General features: G+C 42.7%; 1 protein-coding gene across 1 annotated transcript; it reads right to left on the bottom strand.

The window, feature by feature from the left end:
• Positions 1-1609: 1609 nt before the first annotated feature.
• On the bottom strand, positions 1610-16559 carry CCT3 (chaperonin containing TCP1 subunit 3). Its single transcript, XM_082834699.1, has 14 exons — positions 16401-16559; positions 14470-14531; positions 13705-13755; positions 13553-13615; positions 12761-12857; positions 10350-10467; positions 7988-8174; positions 6928-7077; positions 6028-6160; positions 5765-5846; positions 4092-4272; positions 3083-3328; positions 2676-2807; positions 1610-1940 (listed from the first exon to the last, which is right to left on the bottom strand). Exons 1-14 carry the CDS (start codon positions 16429-16431, stop codon positions 1836-1838), a joined length of 1638 nt encoding a protein of 545 aa, XP_082690825.1. The 5' UTR covers positions 16432-16559; the 3' UTR covers positions 1610-1835.
• Positions 16560-18296: the final 1737 nt, after the last annotated feature.

Below are 18296 nucleotides of genomic sequence, written 5' to 3'. Positions count from 1 at the left end.
GAATTAATACTGCAAGTAAAGACGCAGGGATTTCAGCAAAAGATAGGTAGGCTTATTTCAGAGCCTCTCATTGAAGAGAAAAAGCTGAAGACTTCATTTTTTTTTTTAATTTTATTTTTGGCAGCGTTGGGTCTTCGTTACTGTGAGGGCTTCCTCTAGTTGCAGCGAGCACGGGCTTCCCACTGCAGTGGCTTCTCTTATTGTGGAACACGGGTTCTAGGCACACGGGCTCAGCAGTTGTGGCTTGTGGCTCTAGAGCGCAGGCTCAGTAGTTGTGGCGCACAACCAGTGTCCCCTGCACTGGCAGGTGGACTCCTAACCACTGTGGCACCAGGTAAGTCCCAAGCTGAAGACTTTAGACTGGGTTAAGCAGGAAACTGAATACTAGGCATGAACAGAGTCTCCAGAAGCCCTTTTCCACAGCACACCGCTGTTCAGGCAGCACAGCCGGCTGTGAATGCACTTATAGAGGCAGACTGCCTACACAGGAATTCTAGGTCTGCCATTTATCAGCTTTGGGACCCTTGGACAAGCTACTTTATGCTTTGGATTCCCCATCATAAAATGGGGTTATTACCTACCTTATAGGGTCCTTTTGAGGATATGCAAAGTGAACAGAACGTATCTATTATACAATAGGCAATGTGTGCTAGCTATTATTATTCTACCTAGTATTCAACTTAGTAACACTAAGTCCCGTGGTCAGGGAGGAGACACAGTCTGATTGCATGAGTCATGAGGACAAAGGGGACAGTGGAAGGCCCAGAGGAAGGACTCCAAAGAAATCAAAGGCTAGCCCCACCTAGCTTCCAGCATCTCAGGGCCACTACATTTTTCTTTTTGTCTTGATAAAAACAAAGCACAAAATGGGACTTACATCTTTTGTTTCTGCTTACAGGGAAAGCAGAGGTCCTACTGTGACACAAGCATGCCAGGAAAATAAGCCAGCAAGCCAAAATAGACTGGAATCAAGAACACCACTGGGGGCTTCCCTGGTGGCGCAGTGGTTGAGAGTCCACCTGCCGATGCAGGGGACGCGGGTTTGTGCCCTGGTCCGGGAAGATCCCACATGCCGCGGAGCGGCTGGGCCCGTGAGCCTGCGCGTCCGAAGCCTGTGCTCCGCAACGGGAGAGGCCACAACAGTGAGAGGCCCGCGTACCGCAAAAAAACCCCAAAAAACAACAACACTGGGAGAGGGCAGAGAAAAAGAATTCTAGGTATGATAGGAAGGATTCTGAAAAGTTACAGGATACAGTACAGAAACAGATGCTCTATGTCCTTTAGGATAAATGCCTGAGCCCTAGCATGTACTGGGTGTTGCTCTACGTACAACCACATACAAGGAACACCCGTGGTTTGGACAGGTTCTTCCTGTTCTTTGAGTGGTGAATGCAAGGTGGTACGTTTTTAAGCTTTACAATATCATGCTTTGAACTCCAAGAGCCTTCGCAACCAGCATCTACTGAGAAGTCTGAAGAATACCCTCTCAAGGAGGCAAAGATACTGAATGACCTCATTCCCATCTCTTCCCAGTAAGGTTTTTTGCCTCTTCCCTCCTTGCCAGGAGGCAGAGATATGACCCAAGGTTGAAAAACAAATAACCACCATCTCAAATGACTTAGATTTAATCATCGGAAGCAAACTAAATGGAAAGCTTACAATAGAGAAGAATTACATGTCAGTGCCTTTTGCAAACTGAGCTGGGACAGAAAGGGACTGGGGCTGCCCCTCAACCCAATCTCTTCCAAACAAAGACATCCACAGTGTCCCTGGCAGTCTGGCTCAGGGAAGGGGGAGACTGTTGGCTCTGTGCGTTGAGGTTGCCTTGCCACCGCTCACTCCTGGCCAGCATCAGGAGCCCCGCCTTGCTGGCTCTGGTCATCACCCTTTTTTTTGTGGCCTGATACGATGTCATCAATCCGCAGCAGTAGAACTGCCGTCTAGGAGAAAAACCACAGCCCCAAAGAGGTTAGCAAAGAAGGGAAGGACACTTGTTTTCTTTTAGACGTATCACCTAGCTCCTCCTATATAATTACCATTTTATCTGAAATCTACCCTTTCAGAGTCTTGAATGTAAAATGCAGTTCTCGGTCAGCAAGGGATGCAGCCTGTGCTACGTTACCTTGCCTTTTTTTTTTTCCTTCTTTTTTTTTCTTTTGGCCATGCTACACAGCTGTGGGATTTTAGTTCCCCAAACAGAGATTGAACCCGGGCCCTCAGCAGTGACAGAACGGAATCCTAACCAATGGACTGCCAGGGAATTCCCTTTTTTTTTTAATTAAAAAAATTTATTTTTGGCTGCACTGGGTCTTAGTTGTGGCATGCGGGACCTTCTTAGTTGTGGCATGTGGACTTCTTAGTTGCAGCATGCAAACTTCTTAGTTGTAGCATGCGAACTCTTAGTTGCGGCATGCATGCGGGATCTAGTTTCCCGACCAGGGATCAAACCCGAGCCCCCTGCGTTGACAGCACGGAGTCTTACCCACTGGACCAGGGAAGTCCCCCTACCTTGCTTTTTAAATGAACTAAATATAAGTAGGGGGATGGAATTCCTTGGGAGATCTTTTGGGGAATACTCTGCCTTCTATCCCCCCCTCCTCAAGACTGGACCAAACACACTGTTTTCTGGTTATCTGGAAATTAACAGCACAGCATGTGTCTTAAGAGTGCCTCACCTCCACTGCTGTCTTATACGTTTGCAGCTTTACAGCCAATGGTTCCCAGATGCCCAGTTCTTTCATGTCCACCAAAGTACCTGTCTCACCATTTACGCCCCAGGTCTCACAATTCTCCTGGGTGTGCTTGGCCTATAGTTAGAACAAGCATAAATAATTAAAGGGGAAAATACTAGGGACAAGTAAGCTGACAGAGACCATTACATAAAAATCAAATACACTGCACTGATAAGATAGGGATAAGAGGAAATGGCAATGACAACAAACAAATCAAAAATTAAGAAAGAGAAGAGATTTTAAAGGAACAAGCTACCAGGAGAACCTGGAAAGACAGACATGAACTACCCTCTTAGGCCAAACACAGCTTTTCCTACCCCATCAAGAGAAGAGCATGGAAAGGAACTCACCCGAAGGGAGGTAAGTAGACGGATGGTGCTGGCCCCACAGTTTTGAATAAGGGTACGAGGGATGACCTCTAGGGCTTGGGCAACAGCCCGATATGGCCATTGTTCCACACCAGTCATGGCCTTGGACTTTTCTGTCAAGGCATGAGCCACAGCCATCTCAGAAGCCCCACCTCCAGGCACCAGCTGAGGGTCCAGGAGAACATTGCGGCACACCTGCATGGCATCCTGGAGGTTGCGTTCTACTTCCTTGGGAAAGCAAACAAAGAGTATAAAGCCAAAGCTTGATGACTCAAGGACAAATCAGAAGCACCAAAGGACTTCCTGACTGCCAAATTCGGTAAACCACCAAGGAGGGCAAACTAAGAAAGGTCCTTCAAACCTTTTGGGCAGGGCAGATGCTACTAACTCTGGAAAAACACATTAACTACAACTGCAACAAGGCCAGGGGGAATGTGGTATCACTCTGGGATGTTAGGCTTTTGTCCATTGTGCTTGACAGACCTATAACCTTACTCTGTCCTGTCTAGCTGTGTACTCTAGGAGGCTGCACAGTGTAGTGGAAACTCTCTGCTTACTAGCTATATGCCTTTGGTAAAATACTTAACCGCACTAAGGAAAAAAAAAGTAACTTTATAATTTCAACTTAAAAAACAAGGAAAGTGGTTGCTAGTGGATGGGGAAACGATGAGCCATTGTTCAATGGGTATAGTGTCTCAATTTTTTGAGATAAAAAAAGTTCTGAAGATCTGTTGCATGTGAATATGAATACACTTAAAACTGCTGTAACTGTACACTTAAAAATTATTCAAATGATAAATTTTACATTAAAAAAATTTTAAACCATGATTAAAAATAAAAATATTTAAAAAGTAAGAAGAGAGAGATTTGTGGCTTCAGATGGCAATTAAATAACTATAAATGGGCAACTGGATAATTTTAGGCTCTCTGGGAAACTCTCAAGAAATGGAACGACCTAGATAATTCAGTCACACTTCCAAGGCTGACTCACCGAGAGAATCTCTTTGCTGGCCCCCCGTAGGAGAATGGTGCAGGCCTTGGGGTCTCTGCACTCAGTGATGAATGTAAAGTACTCATCTCCAATTTTCTTGATTTCCAACAGGCCTGCCCCTGTGCCAACATCTTCTTCTCTCAGTTCCTCTGGTCGGCTGACTATTCGGCCTCCACAGGCTCTATTGATTAGATGCGGAGAAGGGGGACAGGGAGAGGACCAGATGATGTCAAATACTTTTACTCATCTTCCTGGTCCTTAGGGTCTGTGGTGGGGTGTAAGGGTTAAGGGCCAAAGTGGACTGCTAGCAACACTTCTACCTAACTCGAGACGTCTTGGTTGCCTGGTGAAATAGATTTCCAAATATATAGGTGAAGTTTCCTTAAACTAATATGGCTTTATAAGTGAAAGTGTGCATGCCTAAGGCAACTACTGTAACGAGATACAAGTTAATTCAAAGTATACTTAGTGGACCCTAAAACTGGGACAAATGAATTCTTATGCATATCTGACCAAGTGTATAACACATAATGGTCATTTCTAGATAGAACTCATCCTATAATGCCCAGTTAGATCTCAAGGCCAATAACAGAACTGTACTAAAGACAATGTAAAGGTCAAGCAAGAAATAAGGTGATTAGGTACATAAGTATATGTCTCACCCAGTTTTAATAAATATAGGGCTAATTTTTTTTTCTTTTGCGGTACGCGGGCCTCTCACTGTCGTGGCCTCTCCCGTTGCGGAGCACAGGCTCCAGACGTGCAGGCCCAGCGGCCATGGCTCACAGGCCCAGCAGCTCCGCGGCATGTGGGATCCTCCCGGACCGGGGCACGAACCCGTGTCCCCTGCATCGGCAGGTGGACTCTCAACCACTGCGCCACCAGGGAAGCCCATGTAGGGCCAATTTTTTATTTGTCACTTTTTCCCCACTCATGGGCATGTAGAGTCAACTATGTATATGTATGTATGCCGAGCCATTTCAGAGAAAGCGTTTTAAGTATAAAATTGGATTTGGATCTATGGCATATTATGTGATGTTAGGATAGACTTACCTTTTAAAAAAAAATTACTCTTTAAAAATAGATGGTGTCTGAGCCTAGATATTTGTGAAGTAGTGAGTGCAATCTAAGGTTGCATTAACAGCAGCTGAGGATCCAATCAAGGTAATTGTTGGATCTGCTATATTCTGAGCTAGTTAAAACAGACTAATTTGAAATGGATCCCTACACCAAGGTAGTGATCATAGATGTCTAAGCACAAACTGTTCACTACTAGTTAGGAGCAGCAGAGTCTCATGCAGCAGATAACTGTTACTCTAGATAGAGGACTTCTTCTTCTTCAAATACTTATTTACTTACTTGGCTGCACTGGGTCTTAGTTGCAGCATGCAGGAACTTTAGTTGTGGCACACGGGATCTAGTTCCCTGACCAGGGATCGAACCCAGGCCCCCCGCATTGGGAGTATGGAGTCCTAGCCACTAGACCACAGGAAGTCCCTAGACAGAGGGCTTCTGAAGAGGGCAGATGGCTAAACCCAGGTTATTTCCATCTGTAAATAATTTGGCTGGCTTTATCCTATGCTAAACTTTTTCAGATAAAGATGACTACATTATGAAGCTACAAAATAAAAACACATGGGAAGGAGAATCTTATTTTTACCTGGCCTACTCACCTAGCAATGCGATTATTGTCTGTCTTCCGGACTCTGCGGATGGCTGTGATATTGGCCCGCATGAGGTAGTGCTGAGCTAAATCTGCAAGAATAGAGGTGTCAAGCTGGAAACCAGAAACCCTGGGTTCTGAACAGGTTTTATCCTCCACGTACCCTAACCATCACATGTTAATTATGTTCAGTGTATGACAACATGCGAGGAAAAAAAATCACCGACCCTCTTCTACCACAACAATAGTCTGGAAAAATGAATGTAGTCCTACCCGAGATGCCCTTTTCTGTGATGACCACGTCTGGCTTCAGATGGATAATGTCCTCACAGAGCTGCTGAATGTACTCTTCTTCCATTTGGAGGATTCGGGTGAAGTCTTCCTCTCGTGTGATCTCAATGTCAGTCTATGTGGTGAAGAAAAGTCACTCTGAATTAAAAATTTTGGATTGGTGCAGCTCTTTAGGGTCATCCCACCTACCATACTCCCTCCATCCAGCACTCTCATGTATCCCAGAAAGCATGAGTTAGAATAAGCCATGACCCAACACCTCTATAAGCCACTTTAGCTCCAGCAGTCATCTAGTTTAACCCCATTTAATTATAAAGCAACTGGAATGCTAAGTCACAATGTAATTAGTGGAGTTTGGCTAAGGTCTCTAGCCACTTAGTTCAATGTTTCCTCTGACCTGTCAGTGTGCATGGTAACTCAGCGTCTTAATTCTTCTCACTAATAAATCGATTCTTGTTGCCAACCACTGTTTGATAAGCTTCAATTACTTTGTTTTATCCAAGGGTGATGGAGCCTTGTAAGCTTCCTGCCCTCTGGAAATTCTTTGGCACTTCAAAGCTCAATTAACTCCTACTCTATGTTCTACTGATGCATTATGAAAGGTGGCATGACAGTGTGGAATTGAAGCCGAACAGAGCTGGGTTCAAATTCTGATTTGGCCAATACCAGCTGTGTTCCTCAAGCAATTAACCTAACTTCTCTGAGGTGTAGATCCCTCATCTGTAAAATGGAAGTCAGTATCATCTGCTGTAAAGGGTAGGTGTAAGAATCAGAGATTACTTGTAAAGGTCACAGAGTAAGCATGTAACAAACTTTTTAATTCCCTTGCCCATATTAACAGATTCTTACATCAAATTTAAGGAATAGGGCCAGGGACATTACCTGGCTTTCTCCTTTCTTGTATTCCAGAGAAGAATCCAGCAGCACGATGCGAGGGTTCTTAATATAGCGCCGCATCCGCGGATGGGTCACATCCTTGTTAATCATGACTCCACGTAACACACACGAGTCTTCAATGATGCCGCCGGGTATCTGAGCAGAAGAACCACTTCAATCCACAACGAAGAGACAATTTCTCAACTCCCTGCCCAGACATTCATCTTTCCCAAATAACCACCATTTCAGATTTTTAAAGTATCTTTTTTCCATGAACCTCTAAAACAACTACAGTTGCAATCATATTTCTTTCTCTCTAGGAAGCACATCAATCTTAGCACATGATACACAATTCGAAGGTTGGCTGAGACAGAAATTCGGTGATTGACAGATTTAAAGGGGCACAGGGACTTCCCTGGTGGTCCAGTGGGTAAGACTCTGCACTCCCAATGCAGGGGGCCTGGGTTTGATCCCTGGTCAGGGAACTAGGTCCCGCATGCGGCAACTAAAAGATCCTTCATGCTGCAATGAGGATCCCGCGTGCCGCAACTAACAACTGGCGCAGCCGAATAGATGAATGGAGAATCACGCAATACTTCTTAAAAAGAAAAAAAAGGGTGCAGATCTCTACTTCCTGAAAGATATTTCCATGAATTTTAGACATAGGGCTCCATCTACTGGCCACAAGATATTAATGCTACTTTTAAATCTTAAATTAATAAAGATGGAGAAAGCATTCTGGGGCTTATTAGCGCTATGCTGTAGAGCTCTTGTTTATTTCCTGACCCAGTGGCTGATATGTACACAAATGCACAAATACAGACACAAAAATAAGCCTTTCTCTTGCCCCTGTAGACCCTGTGTAGGGACAGCAGTGAAGCTAACAGAATTATTTCAGATACCTCTTTGGCACCCTCTTTTTCAAGTTTTTTTTTCCAGGTGGCAAATACTCTTCTTCCTGGTTCTAATAATAAAAATATCTTGCTCTGATTTAAACTTATTTCCTCCACAAGTGTCTCATTCGAGGAAATAATTTGTCTCCAAAGTACACACTCAAAGAGTTTACCTTTTCTACCCTTGCATATTTCTTGATGTCAATCTCCTTCCGACCGTTCTCCTCAAACTGTACAGTTTTGACAGCATCCAGGGCAATGTTGCAAGCCAAAGAAGACCACCGACTGATTACTTTGGTAGTAATGGAGCTGTTGATGATGTTCAGCATCGCATCTCGGTTACTGGTGTCAACAGGGGTACTGGAGAAAAGAAAAACGAATAATATGCTCAGTGGGATCTTGGATGTTTATGGAAGTCCTCATCTGTATCTTGATGACTATAATAGTGGGCCAACAGGCAGAACAAGGGGAATCTGTTCCTTTGTAGGAAACAAAGTGTTATCAAGAAGTAACTTTGTCCACCCTCTGCCTTTTAGCAAGATTGTAATTAACCCATCCCTGAAAGGTGTCTCAAATCCCTGAGTAATCTGTTCTCATGTCTGACAACTCTCCACACTTAGAGTTTACAGTAAAATAATTTCTTTACCTTCTGCTCCAACCAAATAAACTCTATTACTTTCACAACTTGGGTCAAGACACATTTTATCTTTGAAACCTCATCCTGTAACTAGCAAATTCTGAGAGCTCCTCTTGAGAATCACCATCGGTCTGTGCTATCCATTTGGACAACTGATTCTATTTTACCTAGCATCATAATACATGGTGCGCCACAGTGTTTTTATGTGTTTAGTCTCCTCCAACGAGACTATAAATTTGTACATGGCAAGACTTATCTAGTAAGAGACCTTGGATACCATCTTGTCCAAATTTTCACATACTGTTGAAATCCCTTTTATTAACACAGTAAGACACACAATAAGCAATCATTAAATAGTTGCTGAATTATGTATTTTAGGGGAAAAGCAATAGCTCCAAAAATATTATCTAAGATATACAAGCAGTTATTGCTTGATAAAAAAAAACAAAACATTAATGATTCAGCTCCAAATATTCAATAAATCCTTTGTGTACTCTACATTCTTACAAAGTTTACTTCATAAAAATTTTTTTTTTTTTTGGTAGTACGCGGGCCTCTCACTGTTGTGGCCTCTCCCGTTGTGGAGCACAGGCTCAGCGGCCATGGCTCACGGGCCTAGCCGCCCCGCGGCATGTGGGATCTTCCCAGACCGGGGTACGAATGCATGTCCCCTGCATCTGCAGGCGGACTCTCGATGACTGCGCCACCAGGGAAGCCCCATAAAAATGTTTTAAATCAAACACCTCCTTCTGTTAAGAGTGCTAGACAGATATTATCATATACTTTGTTTCTTAACAGCAGGAAGTACAATACAAAGCTCACCAAATTGCTAGGTGCTTGTGTACCCGACAACCTAAGGATATGAGTAGAAAATTATAGGTTTTAATTAATTAATTAAAAATGAATTTATTTAATTAATTGATTTATTTTTGGCTGTGTTGGGTCTTCGTTGCTGCGTGTGGGCTTCCTCTACTTGTGGTGCACGGGCTTCTCATTGTGGTAGCTTCTCTTGTTGCGGAGCACAGGCTCTAGGCGCGCAGGCTTCTGTAGCTGTGGCTCGCGGGCTCTAGAGCGCAGGCTCAGTAGTTGTGGCTCATGGGCTTAGTTGCTCCACGGCATGTGGGACCTTCTCGGACCAGGGCTCGAACCTGTAACCCCTGCACTGGCAGGCGGATTCTTAACCACTGGGCCACCAGGTAAGTCCCAGGTTTTATTTTTTAAACAACCTTTTTAATCAGAAAAATTTTGCATTCTGTATCATGTTCTTACTTAACTGACATTTCCTCAAGTAGAAGTCACACATTCCTATATTCCTTTTATTACCTTATAGCACTCAGCAAACACAGACCAACAGCAAGCTCTGTGATAACTAGAGAGGATTCAAATAGCATTTTCAGTACCAGTCCTTTTGATTTTAATGAAAACCCCTGGCTACCATCCTCCACAGTACTTTAGAGAGAGTACTGACTGAATTAGTTATAATCATACACGATGGTAGGGTATTTTAAGCCCTGAATAATTATCTAACTCCTTAACTTATTTCTCCCCCTAGAATCTAAAACTTTGCAGAGTAGCTCTATTTTACTTACTACACATTTCCCATAGCAGTGCCTAACATGGAAACTAGCAGACTGCATATAACCAAAATATATTTTGAAGAATTAAACCTAGCTTCTTTTATTTGTCTGCTTTGCATCCTTTGCCATTTTCTAAAAACTTTTATTTCTCTTATCCTTCCCTTCATTTTGCTCCCCTCTTTGTTTCTCCTTCTCACAAAATAATACCAGGGTATAAACTACTGGTGATGTGCTCGGTCTTCCTTTACCATCTAAGAACAGATTAGTCTTCCAGGCCTCCCATAGTTGACACTACCCATTTCTGGTCCCCACCTCCAATACCTTATTTTCTTAAGGGTGCTGATCATATCGTCCAAAGCCCTGCGGTAAGCACTGATCACCACTGTTGGGTGCATCTGCTGCTCTAGGAAGTGCTCAGCCACAGATAACATCTCCCCTGCTGAAAAAAGATACGTACACCATAACACTTTGAAAAGTACCTGGATATCAAGGCAACTTCATTATGCTTCTAAAAATACCTGCTCTTTTTTCTAAAGTAGGTTTCCCCAAAAGTATGCAAATACTATTCCAAATTTTATACTTTGTACAAGCAAATTCGGAAAAAAAAATTCTCATCAGATATATTTTAAATGATCAAAGATTGATCCCAGGGTTGACTTATTCTTGTGATCTTACTAAATATTTGTTCCCAGTTTCCTAATCAAATGGTAAACATTTTCCCGAAGACTCTAAAATTGAAAGAAAAATAAAGGAAAATTGACTTGCTTATTATTTCAATACCTAGCATGTAGTCAAACTGCTGGAACTGAAAACAAACAAAACCCACAAAACTTTATATCTGCAAGAATACCCATAAAAATTTACAAAATTTACCCTCTGGAAGAGGGATTATTGGTAAAATGTCCCTTCCTTTTAAAAACTGTCCTTACTTTCTAATTCTAATTGACACACACACACACACACACACACACACACACACACACACAAAAGCTTGTCTCTAAAAAAAGTTTTAAAGAGGAAAAACGATTATTTTGGTCAAAAAAGGACCTTCTGCACAAAGGGCTTGTACTACCAGGTCCACTGACACTAATTTTTAAAATGTACACAAATGTGTAAAAGTTCACATGTATACTCTTTGGCATGTGCTCAAATGTTTGATTTCAATACTTTAGAATTCCTAAGTGACCATCATGTATATTAAAAGAAAGATAATCAAATATTTTGAAACATGCTCTAATAAGTTAACTTAGAAAAGACTATACCCTGTTAAAGAAGAATCAGAACAGTATCTCAGAAGAAAGATATCTTCAGAAATGGCAGTTTTGGTTTTTTAAAAGCTACCTAAGTCTAAGAAACCTAGACTCATGGATACTTACTTAATATCTCCACGAGATTTAACTAAGATTACCAGCTAAAAAATTCTGCCTGATACCTAAAGCTCATCTTCTACCCAAATAAGTGAAAAAGCATATGGAGTCTTACCTACTTCTTTCATCCTCCAAGTTTCTCTTCAAAGTACAGAACTAGCCATATGTAATTAATTCTCAATCCACAAAAGAACTGGATCTAAAGATGTGATTAGTTGGTGGTGACTCAAGCAAATTTCCACCCAACTCACCATTCTCAAAATGCAATACAAAGGCATTTAAAAATTAATTTTTAAAAAGTTCATATAATAATAATTTTGCTAAGGATTCTATTTTTAGGCCTGTGGACCAACACTATAAATTGGCATCTCCTAATTAGAAAATAGTTTTTTTCTCAATTCCTAAAAACATATTGCTACAGATTTTCATTTTCTTAAATTAATTTTTTAATTTTTATTTTTGGCTGTGCCACACGGCTTGTGGGATCTTAGTTCCCGGACCAGGGATCAAACCCACCCCCTTGGCAGTGAAAGCGTGGAGTTCTAACCACTGGACCACTGGGGAATTCCCATGTAACACGTGTAAACAAGTGTCCTTTACGTGGTATATTTAGTGGCACGTTTTCCACATTTTTTGCGCATTTTCTTGTTGATTTCACTGTTTAAAATGGCCTAAGTATCGTCCTAAAGTACTATCTAGTTTTCCTACATGCAAGAAAGCTGTAATGTGCCCTGTACAGACAATAACTTACTACATAAGATTTGTTCAGGCATAAGTTATAGTGCTACTGGGCATGAGTCCAGTGTTAATGAATCAACAATATATATTAAATAAGGTATCTTTAAAACAAACATAAAACGTATATATTTATGCACTGATAAATATGTGACTGGAGGCTTGAGGAACCTAACCCCATACTCCCCCCGGAGTGATGGTTTAGTATTCACTAATTCAGTGTTTGTGGTGACTTTATAGAATATAACTTATTGTGAGTAATGACAATGGACTGTATTTTATTCAACCAGATTTGCAAAGCTCATCCTATACCACGATGAACATTTTATGCTCAGCTGGAGAGAATACACAGAAAATTAGCAAAAAGTTCTTTAAACATTTATAATTAGTGGATTGATAAAAATGTTCTTCTTAAAATATGACTCAGGGGACTTCTTTGGCAGTCTAGTGGTTAAGACTCCATGCTTCCACTGCAGGGGGTGCGGTGGATTCCATCTCTAGTTAGGGCACTAAGATCCCACATGCCGCGCGTTGTGGCCAAAACAAAACAAAAATATCTGACGTTATTTCTGGCAAAAATCTTAATGTTTCAATCTAATTTTCCTTATCAACCTTCCATTCTTTTCTTACCAAGAATAATTACAGATGTGGTCCCATCTCCAACCTCTTCATCCTGTGTCCGGCTAATTTCAATCATGGACTTGGCTGCTGGATGCTGTACTTGAATCTGAAAGAAAGACCTCTTAACCCATTCTGCTTGGTCCTAACTCTTGAGCTTCTTGCTTCCACACTGACTCCCTTTTATTGTTTTACCACAGCTTTAAAGATTAAAAGTGGCCCCTAAGAGATCTAAGTAAAACACCTTTCCAAGTCTTTCTTTTTGGGGAAAAATGCATTAGGACAACTTAACTACTGAAGTTTCTTGAGAACAGAACAGTATCTTTTAGCTTATTTATTGAGAACACCATTGTTGTGGCTGAATTGTGTCCTCTGAAAGAACATGTTGATGTCTCATCCCCTGAAAACTGTATTTGGAAATAGGGTCTTTGCAGATGTAACCAAGTTAAAACGAGCTCACAGGGGTAACCAGGGTACGTTCTAAACCCAACCACTGGTGCCCTTATGAGACACACAAGAAAATGCCATATGACAGAAGGGGAGTTTATAACCCAAGGAATGTGGTCAAGCATCAGAAGCTATAAGAGGAAGGATTCTTCCCTAGAGCCTTCAGAAGGAGCATGGCACTGCTGACACCCTGAGTTTGGACCGCCAGCCTCCAGTCCATGTGAACAAATTTCTGTTGTTTCAAGTCACACAGTCTGTGGTAACTTGCTACAGCAGCCCAAAAAAGCTAATCATTATTTACATTATCTCTTTATGTATCCTTTGTAAAATGTTAGAAAGCAAAACGAAAAGTCAAACCTCTCGAAGAATAGCATTGCCATCATTGGTCATCACGATGCCTCCCATTGGGTCCAAAAGCATCTAGGACAAAAGCAGAAGTTATATTTAAATGTCCCAGAAAACAGAAAGGGAAAATCTGTAGTCGAAGTTTCAGTATGAGATAAGCCTACCTTCATCATAGACTTGGGTCCCAAACATGTTCGGATGATATCTGCAATAGTCTACGGAAAGAAAATACAAAACATGTAAGCACAAATCAGAAGATGGTGAGTGTGTTAGGGGAAGAGGCATGAGTAACCCACAGAGCCAGTGTTTTAACAAGGACACTTCCAAAGTAGGGTTGGCGACCACTTTAAATACAGCACGCCACATGGCTAGATTCTGTTCTTTGCTTTTTCTGCTTTGGGAATGTTTTCTGGATGCAGAAAGAAATAACTTTTCACAAGGAAAGAGACATGCCTTCCAGAGCTTCAGTTTCCCAGCAGTCCAGATAACTGAAGGTCCATGTATTTGTATTTCTTTCCATGATAGTAGCCTCCACCCCATGCTAATTAGATCTAGGGCTTTTTCATTCTTTCATTCAAAAGATATTTACTGAATACCTACCTATCCAGGATCTACAATGAGTACTAGGAATACAAAAGGGAATTAATACAGTTCTTCCCTTCAACTAACTCAGTCTGGTATGGGAGACAAACACAAATAGAATATTATGAGACAACGTACAGCAATAAAATATGCACAAGTTAATATGAGAAGACCATTAGGCCTAGCTCAGAGAGGGAAGGCTTCCTTCTCCTTATCACCGAGAGGGAAATATCCTGAAGGAACGGAAGTCAACTTTTCCTCTGCCAAATTGCAAACAAATACAGAAATACTAGGGAAGGCAGCTTCAGGCAAACTATTATAAACAATTTTAAAGATGTGCTACCTACCTTGGCAGCACTGATGTTTCCAGATTGAACTTTTCTTCCAGATTCACGCTTTGTGTTCTGGCCTAAAATATATAAAAACAAAAGGCAACAGCTCAGGACTGCCACACTGTATATAAGCTATTTATTCCCCGATCTTTGAAAATAAAAACACCCAGGTTTCATGATGTATATACGAATTAAAGCTTATCAACTTGTACTCTTTAAGTATGTGCAGCTTATTGTATGTCAATTATACCTCGACAAACTGTTAAAAAATAAACGTACATACTTATGGCTACTTACTTCTTTATTTACTTCAACCCCTGGTATACGAAGAAACAATCCATAAAGCTTCAACTTTGGAATCCTGGTCATCACTTTCCCTCTAGCCAAACATTCATGTATTTACAGCAAGAATTCATAACCTGAGATCTGCGATCCGTGAGATTCTCAAAGGGCTGGTGTCTCTAAAAGCATCAATCTCTCCTTTACGTAAAAAGGGAGTTTGGGGGTTCATATTCTCCTACTTGGATATGGGGAATCATACTGACAGTCTTAGCATGATTACTGATAGTGCCCCCCACTGTGCTGTGGAATGAGAACACACACTCAAGTGTCTGGGTCTGCCAAGATAGTCACTTCATGCTTGGACATAACAAGAATGCCTCAGTTACCCATTTACCATTAGGAAGAGCTGACTACGTGTTTTATAAGGAGCCTAACTGGATACAGCCACTAATGCCAGAGATTAACGTGGACCTCCAGAGGGCTGCACAATGCACCACTCAGTCACCCCAGGGCCCTCTCAATGGGAGACAAGCCAATGACTATAGTTGAACCTAAGTAACGTCTCACTCCTCTCTCCAAATTATATTTTCCCTACAATTTGCTGTAAAATTTTCGATCCAGTCCCATCAAAACTAAACACAATTCTCAGGATTTCGATTCCTATTTCAGACAGTGATAACTAAAATCCTGCATGGACCTTTCTGATGGATTCATCAGAAAAAACAGGGTTTTTTCCTGGGTTAAGTGAATTCTTGTCTGAAAACAGTTATTTTCCAGGTATAGACAAAATAGATAAAATCTTGGAATAGCATTTCTCTACAAAGAAGATGGTGAGGGAGGGAAAATGGCTAGTCAGGCAGCTCAAATGCTCTTGCAAATAGGATACAAAAGTTACACAGGTTGGAATCATACCAAGGGAAGACAAGGGAAATGGGACTCATAAGTAAGGAAAGAAATCTGGGATGTTCCCGAAGGGTAAAAAGAACCAATCGAGGAATCTGGGAAAACTCAGCTGGTAAGTGGGAAAGATTACAACGGAGGGGACACTTGAGGGAATAATTACATCTAAGCCAGACCAGTGAGGGAAGCAGGGTTACTTCGTGAAAAGGGGTTGACTAACAGAAATTCAAGAGGACGGCTACCGAAGAGGAAGTGGCCAAGGATACCACTCGCTTTTGCCAGACCCTCTTTTAAACAGCTGTATCTCCTTATCTCATTTAAGCCTCACAATCCTATGAGGAAATACTGTTAACCCTAATAACAAAGATGCAGCCATTTTCAATCAAGCAGTTTGGCCGAGGCCACACCGTTACTAAGGGATGGGCCAAGATTATAAAGCTAGGCCAAACTAAAAAATCTTTATTCATTCAGCTACACACTGAAAATCGCTCAAGGAAGAGTGCAAGGGCGGGGGCTGGGGGTGAGGAACGGAACGCCGTTCCGTTCAACAGGCTCGGCGACAGGAAGGTCAGTTTGCATTTGCCAAGACAGGGGAATGCGTTAAGAGAAGAGAGGAAAACGGGAGAAGGGGCTTCCAAAATTAACGACTGGAAGGCTCAGTGGCCGGACCTGAGCGGGACTGGGCTGAGGCAAGGCTGTAAAGTGCGGAAAAAGAAGGGTGGTGAAGAGGGAGGGGTCCCTTCCCCGGCTTTCCCACAACTCACTAAGCACGAGTACCGGACGATGGCCCATCATGGCGGCGCGATGCAGAGCCGGGTACCCCGAGCTCGGGGAACCAGCAGAACCTTCTGGAGAGAGAGAACCAGCGAAGCCCAGAAAACGCTGCCTCCACAGGGCTCACACGCAAACCCGCTACTCTCCGGGTCGCCACCAATCACCGCACCCACCTCACTGACCGGCACGCAAACAGACCAATTGACATTCTTAGACCCGCCCCCTACGTAAGAACGCAGGGAAAGCTAGATAGAGAGAGCACGATGATGGCAGTGAGAGGGCACAGGCGCTTGCGCAATAGGGTGGCCGCTCCCGGCCGCGTGCAGCGCGAACCTCCGCGCAAGCGCCAAGGCTGGGGCAGTTGGCCGACATGCCACTGCGCATGTGTACCAACTACAAGGGTTGGTGCTGGGGTTGAGGCTTTCAATTAACACCGCAGGTGAGATCCTTAAACTCTTGTGTCTCAGCTCCTGTCGGGTTCCGAAGGTCAAGAAAAGCGTAACAGTTTCCACGCTTTAGTTCCAGCCTTAGCAACCGGGAGGGATGGAGCGGCGGAGCTTAAACCGGTGGTTGAGGGAAGACCCGGCCCGTGTGATGCGGGGTGAAATGGGAGTTGTAGTCCGATCGGACTGGGCTGGGCGGTTAACTATTCTTCCGGGCACGCTGGGAATTGTGGTTTATTGTCTCTGACTCGTTGCTGTGCGTGGACCTTCACCTTCTTAGGTAAATGTGTTCTGCTGAGGCTGTGAACGGTACCGGAGGGTGATGGCTTACTTTTTCCCCGAGTTAGCCTATCTAAAACACTTTTTCAAGTGTTCCCTGTAGTGCTCTAAGATTTTTTTTCTCCACGCCCATTCCCTCCTCTGCCCTCCTCATCTCCTCAGCTACCGGTGCGTTAGAGATGTTGGGAAGCCAGAGTTTTTAAATTACCTGACAAGACAGGAAAAGGACGGATATTACAGAAATTAAAACGAGGAGAGAACACAGAATATATGCCCGTTCATAGGAGATTCTTAAGGTTTGGGCATGGTTACAGTACTATTTTGTCCGGGAAAAAAGGCTGCAGTGCTACTAGAAACAGCTGTTTTCCAAACTAATGAAGGGGCTGTGAGACCAAGATCAATTCAAGAACAATTACTTATATTTGGCCATGAGATAGAACAGTACACCCTTTCACATTTTTTCCTCTCCAAATTGGAACAGCCTGAGCTCTGCTGGGGAGAACTTATGAAGTTGTTAATAGTAAAATAATAGCATGGGTTGTCAGTGGTCATGTGATTCTTTCCCAGGCACCACACTTCAGATGGAGCAGCATTCTAGTCATCCTACTAACAGAAGAGGTGTGTGTCAGAGGCCCTGCTTCCTCTCCCTTAAAACCAGATCTCCTTGGGCTTCCCTGGTGGCGAAGTGGTTGAGAGTCCGCCAGCTGATGCAGGGGACACGGGTTCGTGCCCCGGTCCGGGAGGATCCCACATGCCGCGGAGCGCCTGGGCCCATGAGCCATGGCTGCTGAGCCTGCGCGTCCGGAGCACAGACTCCGCAACAGGAGAGGCCACAACAGTGAGAGGCCTGCTTACCAGAAAAAAAACAAAAATAAAAAATAAAACAAAAAAAACCAGACCTCCTTAATTGCTCAGCTTGTGGGAAAATGAAGCTAGTTGTATGTATGTTTTTTCCTATTACTTATTTAATTGGAAAGTATTTGTATTTGTTCTGCATTTCCCACTAAATGGAAACATTCCTGTATTCCCAGTGGCTAGAACTGGATCTGTTAAATAATAGATGCTCAATAATTTTTTAATATATTTTAATAAATTTTTAAATTTATTTTTGGCTACTTTGGGTTTTAATTGCAGTGGACAGGCTTTCTCTAGTTGGTGGTGAGC

Source organism: Leucopleurus acutus, assembly GCF_964270905.1.
Source record: "Leucopleurus acutus genome assembly, chromosome: 2".
Lineage (NCBI taxonomy): Eukaryota > Metazoa > Chordata > Mammalia > Artiodactyla > Delphinidae > Leucopleurus > Leucopleurus acutus.
The sequence above is the reverse complement of the archived record's forward strand: the minus strand, read 5'-3'. Positions and strand labels throughout refer to the sequence as shown.